The sequence below is a fragment of the Budorcas taxicolor genome, chromosome 11, assembly GCF_023091745.1.
Source record: "Budorcas taxicolor isolate Tak-1 chromosome 11, Takin1.1, whole genome shotgun sequence".
NCBI classification, from domain to species: domain Eukaryota; kingdom Metazoa; phylum Chordata; class Mammalia; order Artiodactyla; family Bovidae; genus Budorcas; species Budorcas taxicolor.
Window position 1 is genome coordinate 49,363,003 of NC_068920.1, and position 12,393 is coordinate 49,375,395.

At 46.9% G+C, this 12,393-nt stretch overlaps 1 protein-coding gene across 2 annotated transcripts in view; it reads right to left on the bottom strand.

Annotated features, from left to right (window-relative positions):
- Window positions 1-806: 806 nt before the first annotated feature.
- BRPF3 (bromodomain and PHD finger containing 3) overlaps window positions 807-12,393 on the bottom strand; it is a 35,418-nt gene continuing 23,831 nt past the window's right edge. For both annotated transcript variants that reach the window (XM_052647527.1, XM_052647528.1), the window contains exons 10-13: window positions 11,240-11,337; window positions 8,275-8,372; window positions 4,399-4,553; window positions 807-3,097 (exon numbers count right to left, since the gene is read on the bottom strand). In XM_052647527.1, the coding sequence (XP_052503487.1) occupies window positions 2,914-3,097; window positions 4,399-4,553; window positions 8,275-8,372; window positions 11,240-11,337 (535 nt within the window). In that variant the 3' untranslated portion in view covers window positions 807-2,913. The remainder of the gene's footprint in view (window positions 3,098-4,398; window positions 4,554-8,274; window positions 8,373-11,239; window positions 11,338-12,393) is intronic.

The following is a 12,393-nucleotide window of genomic DNA, read 5'->3' on the forward strand; positions in this document are numbered from 1 at the left end:
CTAGGCCCAACAACAGAGCAGTTGGCCCCAGGGAATACTCCTGTTTCTGCTCAAGATACTGCTTTCCAGAAATGGTGGAGCCAGAGATACAGAGAGGGGAAGGAGGTACAGAACAGGCCAGCACAGCCAGATCCTTGTCCCAGGATTCTGCCATCGTTTCTTGGCTGGCTGATCTTGGATAAGTCTTTTAATTTTGCTGGTCTGTTTCCTTGTCTGCAAAATGAAGACTGGGTAAGCTCAAGGTTCCTTTCTAGTAGTAAAAGTAACCAGGATCATGTTCTGCCTCTCCGAGTCCTGGCTCACCCTCTATAGAAGGGGGACAGCAACAATGACAGGGGAGGTGGGAACAGCCTAGAGTCTCCAATTCTGCAAGCCTGGTGAACAGGTGCCCAGTTTGTCCAAAGGGCCATTTCTCCTGCTGAATGTGGAGCACATGCTCCTGAAGGAATGTGGCCACAGGGCAGCTGAGGTGTGGGAGATAGGCTGGACCTTCCACAACTTGCAAAAGGCAGCGCTGCTAGGGAGGAAAACATCAGAAACCGTCCTCGCCCCTCTTCCAGGGGTCCGAGAGACAGACAGACAAGCAGACAGACAGAGCACTCTCCAGCTGGGAGTCTGCAATGGCTAGTCAGCCCCATTCTTTTTTTTTTTTTTGCATTTTTCAGACAGATATTTTAGTCAACCCCATTCTTCATGCAACCATTGATGGCCCTGGCCTCCTGAGAAGGGAGAGGGCTGCAGAGATTAGGTGAAGGGCAGGCCCCACTGACAACCATAAACACACACAGCGGCTGCTGCCCATTAGAACATTTATTTCTCAGAGAGAAAATAAGTTTAAGACAGTCATATTATAGTAGGTAAAATTAACTTTTGTATTCTTTACAAGCATAGATTTTTCTCTGTTTATTACCTCTCTTATACCATCTGTTATAAACAATTCTAGAAAGCAAATAAAGTTACTTTCTACAATAAATAGAGCATCGTGTGCTTCACAGCAGACGCGACTGAGACACATAGGCCCCATGCCACAGCAGGATCTGAGCCGTTTCCCGTTCTAAAAGAGCAGTTTTAAAAATGAGACTCAGAGACGGAAAGATTCAAAGAGACTAAGAAAAAGAAAAAAGGAGAGAGAGACTAAGAAAGAGAAAGTGTTGGGAGGCAGAGACACACAGAAAGAGAAAGCCCCAAGATCTTACAACACAGGTTGAGACAAAGGTCACAGAGTCCACAGCCGACCAACTACCTGGGGAGGGGGGACGTACTGGCTCCTTTAAATAAAACACACTGTGTGCATTTAAAATACTCAGCCACACAATGGAGGACTCCAGTAATGGAAACTATAGGCCTGAATAATTTAGAACAGTATTTTACAATTATATACACTATGTCCTTTCCTAGCCATAGGCATTGTAGTTTTATTATTGTACAAAATCCAAAACCCCGTCCTTTATTATGTTATAGAGAGTTTTGTTGGTTCCCTTTTAAACTCTGGCTCGTGTCCCAAACGTATAAGAAGTCGTGGCGGTTGGTAGGTTGTATTTTTAAAAAGTCAAGTGCGTAAAAATGGCAGTGATCTCCCCAGTGACTTCGTTTTGTCCAAAACTCCCCTATGAAAAATTTAAAACAATTAAAAAGAACATCAGGTTAAAAATCAACATGGCGATCAGTGGCCGGCAACCTGGCCCTGCAACTTTGGTGCTTAAGAGGTGAAAAGAAACATCAGAGAACAGACATCGAAGCCTCTGAAAGTTGTGTTGGTTTGTCAGTCAGCATTCCCCCGTTTCACAGTTTTTGTTTTTTTTTTTTTCCCTTCTGTTTTTGAGAAGGTAAAGGTGGAGAGGGGGTTGAAGGAAAAGAGGGAAGGGGACAGAGGGTTTGAAAGAAAAGTGCTGCGTTCCTTGCAGTTTAGAGCAGCAGAGGCTGGGCAGGGCAAGCACAGCACAGGAACATGCTGGGCTGTGGGCCCCTCGCCATCCCTGGTGGTAATGAGAGCCTAGAGGCTGCAGGACAGAAAATGAAAACCCATGAGGAGGCTAGGAGGAGGGAAAGGGCAGACCCGGCCAAAGGGCACAGCTTCACCCCAACAGCCCACAGAATCCACATGGACAGATGGCCACGGGCACCAGAAGCCTGGTCTGCTGATGGGAGCCCGCCCAGCCTAAGCCCACCTCTCTGCAAGGCAGAGGCCCGAGGCCCCACCCCAATCCAAGGGGGCAGCTCTCACAGTCTGGCCTCTGCTGTTTGCCTGCAGCACATACAAGGGGAGGGGAGGTATGCTGGTGAAGGGGTCACCCAAGTGGTAGCTAGCAGCTGGCCTCAAAGGGAATGAGACATAAAAAGAAAAAAGATCAGTTTGGTGATGGTTTCTGTCAGTTTGGCACAAGAGAAAGCTGGGAAAGGAACACAGGAGAAACAGAGGCTGGGCAGAAGATGGTTCAGGCAAGAGGTAGGAGGAGGGGTGATGGAGGGAGAGGGTGAGCTCCGTGAGATTCCCACAGGACCCGAGTGTATCCACAGCACCTCTGGGGTCAGCGTTAGAGCCTCGCTCACCCTGAGGTGTAGTTAGCTGGGAGTGGGTTGGAGGGCACCAGGCACACCCTTGAGCAAGCCCAAGACCTCTTGCTTTCCAGGGCCAGGTTCATCTCCGTGGCTGGGCCCAAGCTTCACAGCTGTTTCTACTTCTAACTGGTTCTTCAGTGGACCAGCCCCGGGGGAGCTCAGGTGGGAGTTTTTGGCACAGCAGGCCCACCAGGGGAATTACGCAGTTAGTCAAAACTGGGGCCTTGCCCTTGGGGAGGACACAGCCCAGTCCCTGGCCTGCCATAGGAGGGGGAAGCTGCCAGCCGTATGCCTGGCTGGGGCCGGAAGAGGCTTCTCTGTGCCCTGCAGGACGGAGGCAGGGTGGGCCCCCCCTTACAGGTAGCTGGAGGTGACGAAGGAGTGGGGCCCCCGCACTCGGCTCAGGTGGATCATCGCACGGTCGTAGGCCACCTGAACTGACTTGCGGATGCTGGTCTTGCGGCCTTCCAGCATCTTGAGCTTGTCCACAGTGTCTTCCACACCGAGGGGCAGGACTTTGTCCCTTGGAAGCCACTGCCTAAAATATAAGCATAGTAAGAGGCCTGGACCATAGTGGGTCCCACAGGAGGCTCCTCTGGATTCACTTGCCCATGACCAGCAAAGCCGGGGGGAGAGGACAGGGAGAGGGAGGCAGACTGGGACGCTGCGGGCAGGAGGCCACAAAGGGACTCATTTTGTAGCCAGGCCCTTACCTGGGCCCCAGGACACTCGGCTTAGAAGGTTGCTGGAGGGAAGCCCATGTGCCCCTTGGGAGACTAGCTAAGCCATCTGGAGGGCTCTGAGCCTCGCCCTGCCTTGGGGAGTCAGGCAGCTATGTCGAAGAAGTGGAGCTGATGCCAGGAATCAATGAAATGATTTCTGGTGGGGCCTACACCTGTAGTGTTTAAAAGATCCCTAGGTGAGTTGAACATATGGCTGAGAGCCCAGCCTCTGGAGCCAGATCCTGGTTTATATCCCAGTTCTAGCTATAGGTTCTTGGCTTTCTGAGCCTCAGCTTCCTCATCTGCAAAATGGATTGGGAGGGGATTAATGAAGATTTAAATGAGGATCAAATGAAATCACTCATATAAAGCAATCTGCCTAAGGACATGGGGTAAATGCTCGACAGATGATAGTTATCAGCTAGTCCTGCCTCCCCACTCTACAGAAGCAGGGGTGAAGGAATCCTCCTGCTGGCCTTTTTAAACCATGAGCAGACAAGCCCCTTGGAGTGCGTTCTGCACTTTCCACAACTCCCCCCCACACCCCCCAGGACCGAGACACGCATTCCCGCAGCCACTGGGAGCAGTGGCAGATTATAGGCTCTCAAGTGAGTCTCTCTCCAGGAATCACCCCCACCAGGCACAGCCAGCATTCAAGGCCTGGTTGATGTTGGGGTACAGGGGCACAGCCCCCATTTCTAACATCTCTAATGAGCTCAAACAGATCAGCTGTGGCCTCTGCAGCAAGTACACTGCAGTTCAACTGCTTTCTCTGCCTAGGGCTGCACTCCTCACCCTTCATGCCCACAGCTCTTCCCAAGAAGCCTCTAACACAAATCTCCATCTCAGAGTGCTTCTCAGAGACTGATATACCAAACTCCTCAGTTACCATTAACACTGTTCATCACTGTTATTCCTAACACTAAATTACTACTATCATGGCAAATGCAGAGACTAGCTGCTGGCAGGTAACCTTTTGCTTTCAACTGAGCACAGAGGCGGAGTGGCTGAGTCCACAGCCCTGTGTACCCCCAGCATGTCAGCATTAGAACAGCATCCCAGTCAGGCTCCCCAGCCTGCATCCTGGCGCACCCTTCCAGCGGCAGCACGCACTCACCAGGTGCGTTTGTTGTCAAAGAAGAGGACAAGGAAGAGCTTCTCTCTAGCCTCGGCCTGTTTCTGCTCGCCCAGCTTCAGCACATCCAGGGGGGGAACAGGGATGGGGACACCATTGTGCAGAAGGCCCTCCCGGGGCATCTTGGGGTCGATGATCTGAAAGCAGAGGGGAGAGGATTCAGCAAGGGACAGATGGGGTAAACTGTGCAGCCTGCTGCGGGACTAAGCACTGAGCCACTCTACACCAGAGCTATGCAGCGGACTGGCCCTGCCTGACTCGGTGAGGGAGGGGCTGACCTCTTCCAATGACCCTCAGTACCCCAAACGTAAATCTCGACTCCATTTCCCCAGACACCGTCCTAATCCTTTGGCTCTTTCCAAAAAGAAAGCTTGCTCCATCAACCGTCAGGCCCCAAAGCTGAAAGAGAAGTTCTGGGAAGCCAAGGTCAGGGATTATCAGAAGTGAGTGGACTATCTCTGATGTCCAGGTCAGATAGATAAACACGTTCCTCCCAATGTCCCTTAGGGGAGAGAGGTTGTTTACTTCCCTGCCAATTTCCCTTTAGAACCTGTATAATTCATTTCAAACCCTCAGGGGCATTCCTAGACACCATGGCTGTGAAAAAGGTTTTGCCTCAACTAGAGGGTCCATCCCCTTGTTTCACCTAAACATATCTTCTGGTTACCCACCACCTTCCTGTCTATTATCCTTCTGGTGTGTAGACCAGATACAACTTTAACATCCCATGGTAAGATCATAGAGAAGCCAAGAGACTGAGCTTGGAGGGCTGCTGGAGAGGGGAGAATGATGTGGCTGGAAACAAGGGCCACTGGAAGAATCAGTCCTTGAGGCTGCATGCTCCACAGGGGCAGGGGCTCAGCAAAATGCCTGGTGGCATCAACACAACAATAACTCACCAGTCTATGGAGTACTGACACTGTTACTGAAGCTCCTAATTAGTCACATATCATCTTATTTCATTCTCTTGCTAATGCTGAGAAGTCTGCTGCCTACAGAGGAAAATGCCAAGCACAGAAGGATACAGCTGGCTGGGACAAAAACCAGGCACCTGGACTTGGGGCTCGTCTGCCCACCGCCTCTTGCACAGCCCCTGCTATGGCTGATAGTGTCTGTGCACCAAGGCCGGGGAGACTTGGAAACTTACTGAGGAAGCAGCTTTCCCCAGAGATGGAAAAATCGTAATTCCTATACCCTGTCCCAGGGGGCCTCTTCTCATAATAAATTGCTCTATTTACTTTTGGGTGTCTGCCAGCTTCCTTACATCTGTCTCAAGATAAGCAGCTAAAAGCAGGTACTCTGGTTAAGAGTTTACTCTAGGAAGAACCACCCCTACCCTGCCCCCAGCTGTGTGATTTGATAAAAACTCTTAACTCTCAGCCTGTCTGTCCCTCCTAGGACTGATGCTAAAGGTCCTAATGGGAACCACCAGACAAGCTCTCCTGAGCTTCCTCAATCACCAACAGTGGGGCTAGTGCCTGGCTGGGAAACTGGAGGCAGACTGTGAAAAATGTCCCCTCCAAGGGCAGAAACAAGATGGGCAAGTCTCCCTCTTAAGGAGAGGTCACCTCTCTTTTTAAAGAAGACAGAGGCAAATGTACCCCAAAATAATAAATAATGGGCCACACTCACTCAAATGTTACGCAGATGTAAAATAACATGGAAATAAAGTTTATGATAACATTTAACATATTACATAATAAATGTGTACACCCACTATTTTTACAGCTATAATAAACAATAAATAGAAGGAACAATACAAAATGCTTATAGATGATATGTCAGGATGCTGGAGGTTTGTGTTGATTGTCTATACAAGCTTCTATAATGTAGATATGTAATTTTTAAAGAAAAACTTTTTTTAAAGAACAAGAGCCCCAGAAAATTAAAAACCATGGTCACTATATGTGCAAGTACATATTTAAGTACATAGAGGAAAATGACTGGGAGAGTATAAACCAAAATAAAAACAGAGGTTGTGTTCAGGTGGTGGCTAAATTTAATTGCAAAAGAAAATTATAATTAAGAAGATAATTAAAAAGGAAAAAAACAGACTAGTTTTAGACTGACTTCTTTGTTTTGGGAGATTTAAAAAGATAAAACCAAACCTGCATAGCCTTAACCTCTTCTTCAACAACTAACCCAGGGGTCTCACCGAGAGCAGAGGGCAGAGCCTGTGAAGGCAGCCCCAGGCCCAACCTCCCCAGCGCTGGGTCACAGTGTGGATTTCCCTCCTGCCGCTGCTAAGGAGTTGGGGAGGCTGGCAGCATGGGTTCCGATATGACTCCAGCAAGTGGTATAACCTCTGGGAGCTACAGTTTCATCACAAGGAGAAAAAAGATCAGAGTTCTTGCACTCTTTACCTGAAGAAGCTGCTGTGAGACCAGAAAGAGCCATAGACACAAATGAGCAAGGAGAGGCTTAGAGCTTTGTGTGCACACATAGGCTGGCAGGGTGGTTCTCAGCTCCCACTACAGATCACTGGGGAAGTATTTTTAAAAAAATATTCATGCTTGGGTCTGGTTTCAGAGTCTAATATGGTACTTTTGAGATGGGACCTCAGTATCTGCACTGTTTAAAAAATTCCCCGAGATGATTCTGCTATGTCTCAAAGGTTAGAGTCAGTATTTACCAGGGCCAGATGGACATGACCTTCCCAATCAAGATGGTAAAAATAGAATTTTTAGCTACTATTGGTGGCAGTATAAACTGGAAAGTCAAAGTGTTAGTCGGTCAGTTGTACCCAACTCTTTGCGACCCCATGGACTGTAGCCCACCAGACTGCTCTGCTCATGAGATTCTCCAGGCAAGAATACTGGAGGTGGGTAGCCATTTCCTTCTCCAGGGTATTGAACCTGGGTCCCCCGCATTGCACGCAGATTCTCTGCTGAGCCACCAGGGAAGCCCCATATAAACTGCGGTTGCCCCTAACTTTCTAAGGGGCAACTTGGCAATTTGCATCAGAATTTTGCATATGCCCCAAAGAAGACATTCCTAAGACTTCTTCACTGTAAAGAAATAATCATAGACGTGCACAAATGTTAAACTACAATGATGCTTACTGCTGGCTGTTTGTCATAGTGAAACATTCAAAATGATCTAAATGACCGACAAGAGAATGGTTAAAATAAGGTACATGCATACAGCTGAAGACAACACAGCCGTGACAGTGATGCCAATGAAGAACGTTTGATGCCATGAGACACGCACGCGCATGGTGTGCTGTTAAATGAAGGGAAGGTTTGAACAGCACATGGTCTAACATTTATGCATTAAACAACAAAAAAAATCAGGGCTGAGGGTATACATCAAGAGGTAATCTCTGAACAGATGGGACTATGGGTGACTTTGAACTCAGTGGCTCAAAACACAGGCTTTGACATTACACAATGTCAAATTCCAACCCTGCCACTTAAAAGCTAGATGACCATGGGTAACAGATCTTCAGTGTTTTCCCCTACAAAATGAGAATAATCATACCTTTCTCCATATTTCAAGGACTTAGCATAACAGACATTTAGCCAAACAGCTAAGCATTATTAGCAGATTTTATAATTCTCTACAATGAGCACATATAACTTTTATGCATAATAATAATTTTTCCATTTAGCAAATAAATATACTCTATTAAAACCCTAAGAGCCCTAGCCTCTGTCTGCATATTGTAACCTATTTTAAGTACCCTAAGCCTAGCTGGTGTGACCCACCCAGGCTGGGATAAAACCTCCCTCCCTTCTGCAGCTAAAGGCACCCTGACTCCCAACCACACTCTGCTGGCTTGATCCAATCAGATAAGCCCTCAAGGCAAGGTAGGGGCCAGAATCCCCCAGGGGAGGGAGAATGGAAGGGCAGACTCACCAAGGCAGGGTAGGAGGGGTAACCTCGGCACTTGGCCCACACCAGCTCCAGGGGCTCCAGGTCTCCGCGGTCTTCAAAGGGCATCAGGAGGCTTCTGCCTGGGGGTGGTGGAGGGGAGGAGACAGGGGGGCTTGGAATAGCTCCCAGGAGGCCTGCCTGGGGCCTCCATTTGACTGGAGCAGTCCAGGAATGAGTCAACAACATCCCCTCCACCCTTCCTCTTCCCTACCCTCTCCTGAGTTCTTAAGACTAGATTAGGGGTCAGCAAACTTGTTCTTTAAAAGGTCAAATAGCACATATTTTAGGTTTTGTGTGCTACATGTCTCCACTGCAGCTACTTATCTCTGCTGTTGTATCATGAAAGCGCTCACGGGTAATTCCTAAATGAATGAGCACTGTTGTGTCCCCATAAAACAATTTCTGGACACTGAAATTTGAATTTTGTATAAATTTCTGTATTACAAAATATTAATATCATTCTCCTTTTGATTTTCAATCATTCGAAAAAAATGTAAAAACCACTCTTAGCTCATGAAAGTGAAAGCGTTAGTCACTCAGTCGTGTCCAACTCTTTGCGACTCCATGAACTGTAGCCCACCAGGCTCCTCTGTCCATAGAATTCTCCAGGCAAGAATGCTGGAGTGGGTTGCCATTTCCTCCTCCAGGGAATCTTCCCGATCCAGAGATTGAAACTGGGTCTCCTGTATTGCAGGCAGATTTTTACCAAGTGAGCCAACAGGCAACAGGTTACAGTTTGCTGACCTCTAAACTAGAACCCTAGGTTGATGTTCCTTGAAAAAATATAACTACTTCATTACCAGGAATACAGACTATACGGCAGCTTGGCAAAGCCACAGACTGCTCTCTGGGCCTCCCTGACTGGTGGGCCTCCAGATGACAGCTTCATGGAAAAGATGCCTAGGACAAACAACCCAGAAAAACTACCTGCTAAATGAGTTCTTTTCTGGCACGGCCACACCTGGCTACAGGTCACCTTGCTGCACAGCACTCAGCAGAGGTTCTCTCTGTGACTGTTTTGTCAGAATCTTGCACAGGTGCTGGGGCAGGCACATGTCTTCAGCTTTCCTTGTTCTGCACCTAACGCACTCGCACACAATGGGTCCTTCACAAACATCTCTGAACACAAAGAGGAACCTCCCTTCCCCTTCCCAGCCTATAAACTAGCAACAGTGAGGGGACCACACTCGACTAAGGAAAAACGCCCAAATTCCACAGAGTAGAAATAATGTTCCTAAGGAAACATTACCTCCCATGTTTATAATTTTTTTAAAAATGTATCACTGGTAATGAGGTCTTGTTTTCTACCTACTGAATCAATAGCAATAACCACAAAAAGATAAAATCCAGCATGACTGCAGAGGCAGGCTGCGGGGACACTGGTGCAATCATGTACTGCTGAGGAAACTGCGGACCAGTCTAATCCTTTCACAACACAATCCGGTGGCAAGTCTCAAGAGCCATAAAAAAGCATGAACCATCTGTTCCAGTAAATGCTTTCCCTGGGAATTTGTTCTTAGAAAAATAACTTTTAAAATGACTGAGAGGCATTTGCACAAAAATATGGGTTCACTGCTTTATGTATAGTGTTAAAAGTTGGAAATAACCAAATGTCTAACAATGAAACAAGTACGTAAATTATAATACATTGATTGGAAAGTTAACATTGAAAAAAGCAAAATATGAAAGAGCATGAGTTCTGCTTTAGCATTCTGTTAAAAATGTGCCTGAAATACATGGAAGGCAACGTAGAGAAACGAAGACAATGGTGTTAAGGTGATGGAATAGTGAATGGTTGGTTTCCTTTTTAAATCTCCTTTGGCATTATTTTAATAATTACATGGTTCTTAAAATAAGAATAAAATGTCACTACCTGAAGCACAAAATATGTGCCAAATCCATTCCCAGTTATGCATTAGATGCTGTACAAGTTAATTCAGACATGAGCCCTGCCTTCTAGGCACTGACAGACAGCAAGGAAATATGCAGGCATGCATTCATCAACACACATATGAAAAAAGAAATGGATGCTAAGGGAAAATAAAGCAGTTGGGAATAGGAAATAGGGGAAGAGAAGCCCTGAAGCCTGTATGTTAGATGGAAGCTTCAAAGACAGGGCATCCAGAGTGCACGCCCTCCACAGGACGGCTGGACACAGCTGTGCTCAGAGGACAGCTGCCCTGCACCTGCCCCACCTGAGCACCACCTAGTCCTCTCCTTTGGCTCCACCCTGCCCTTCATTCCCTCAGGCCCAGGAGATGACATCCAAGCACTTTACTGTTTGGACCTGCTGGAATAGACTTTCTCATGGGGAGAGGGGTGGAGTACTGGACCACATGAAATTACAAGGTCATGTGTGAAATTCAGTAACATGGAGCAGACTGGAAATATCTGTCAAGAATACAAATGCATACTTCCTTCAACATAGCAAGAGTATATCTGTAGATATACTCCCCAGGGATACAAAATGAGCTTTGTACCTGGTTGCTCACTGCAACACTGACTATGACAACTTCATGAAAACAATCTAAATGTCCATCTGCAGAGGGCCGGCTGAGTACGCGACAGCACTCCTATGTAGTGGGGCATCAGGCAGCCAATAAAAAGCACAGACGAATCTCCAAGATATATTATTAACCGAAAAAAGGCATGGTTTAGAGGAACGTGCATGTCAGGCTTCCCTGCTCACTCTTGAACATATGTACAAGTTTTTGGCTTGTGTACATATGGATTACATCTGGAAAGACACAAAAGAAACCACTAAACACTGGCTCGTTCTGACTTTTTTTCACCAAAGCATGTGTCACTTATTCAAAATACGATGAATTATTTAAGAGGAAGGAGACATCTCCCTGCCCAGTGTCCCTGGGTCTGGAGGAGTTCAGGGTCTGGCTGTGGCTCTTCGGAAGGCCTGGTTCCCCCAGGGGCACCTGTACAGACTCCTTACCTGAGCTGTTGTAGTCGGAGTCTCCATTCACACCTTCCAGGAAGGGTACTCGAGACAGGGCTGGCTTCCCTCGGCTGCGTTTGGGAGGTGTACGACCACTGCATATAGGGAGGGAGAAGGGAGTGAAATGAGCAATTTAAATGGCTAACACATCCACTTCTGCTGTCTCATCTCTGCCAGGGGCAGAGTTGCAACAACTCTTCAAGGAGAATGGTTTCTCACCTTCCCCTAAAAATTCACACAAACCCATGACATACTTCTGACCAAAATGTTCCCACGAGGCTTAAGGAAACATTTCACCCATGTGGAAGGACTGAACTTGGAAAGTGAAGCCTGCTCCCCTGCCCAGGGATATTGGATTCACCCAGAGGGTAGATCACCTCAGGCACTTGTCAATCCTTCCACAGTCTAAGCAGTCAGGCCACGAGGAGGGCCTGTTCTCATATCCGCCCAGAATCCTTTACTCTGTGGTTCACACAGCTTGTCTAAGAAACCAATTTCTTTTTGAGGCACAAAAATCTGCCTCATTCCCAAATTTTCTATAATGGACATGCCTTACTTCCTTAATTAGGAAAGACATTTTTAAATTGGAAAAACAATCTACTTCTCACTTCTACTTTATGTGTGTGAAGTTTTTCTTAGACAGAGATGGATTTTTTTTAACAAGCAAGCAGACGGGGTTTTTTTTTTAGTACGGTTATTGCAAGGAGAAAAAAAATCATATATTAGATAAAGACTAGATGGTAATAGGCAAAAATGAGACTAGTAATACAAGAATAATGATATAACTGGAACCCACATAGGCACTAGCATTTTTAAATTGCTTCCAATGCAATTTCTAATGTACCACCATAGTTAGAAGCCTTTGGGCAAGAATGATGTGGCTATGGTTTTTTTTTTCCAATCAAACTTTAAAAACTATTACTGCTATATGCTGCTGCTGCTAAGCCGCTTCAGTTGTGTCCGGCTCTGTGTGACCCCATAGATGGCAGCCAACCATCCCTGGGATTCTCCAGGCAAGAACACTAGAGTGGGTTGCCACTGTCTTCTCTGGTTACTGCTATATAATTATTCCAATAACAAAAGTGCTTAAAAGACAGGCCAACAACCTGTAGCAGAGCAGAAATGTGTAAGAAACCTCTACTAGCATAAGA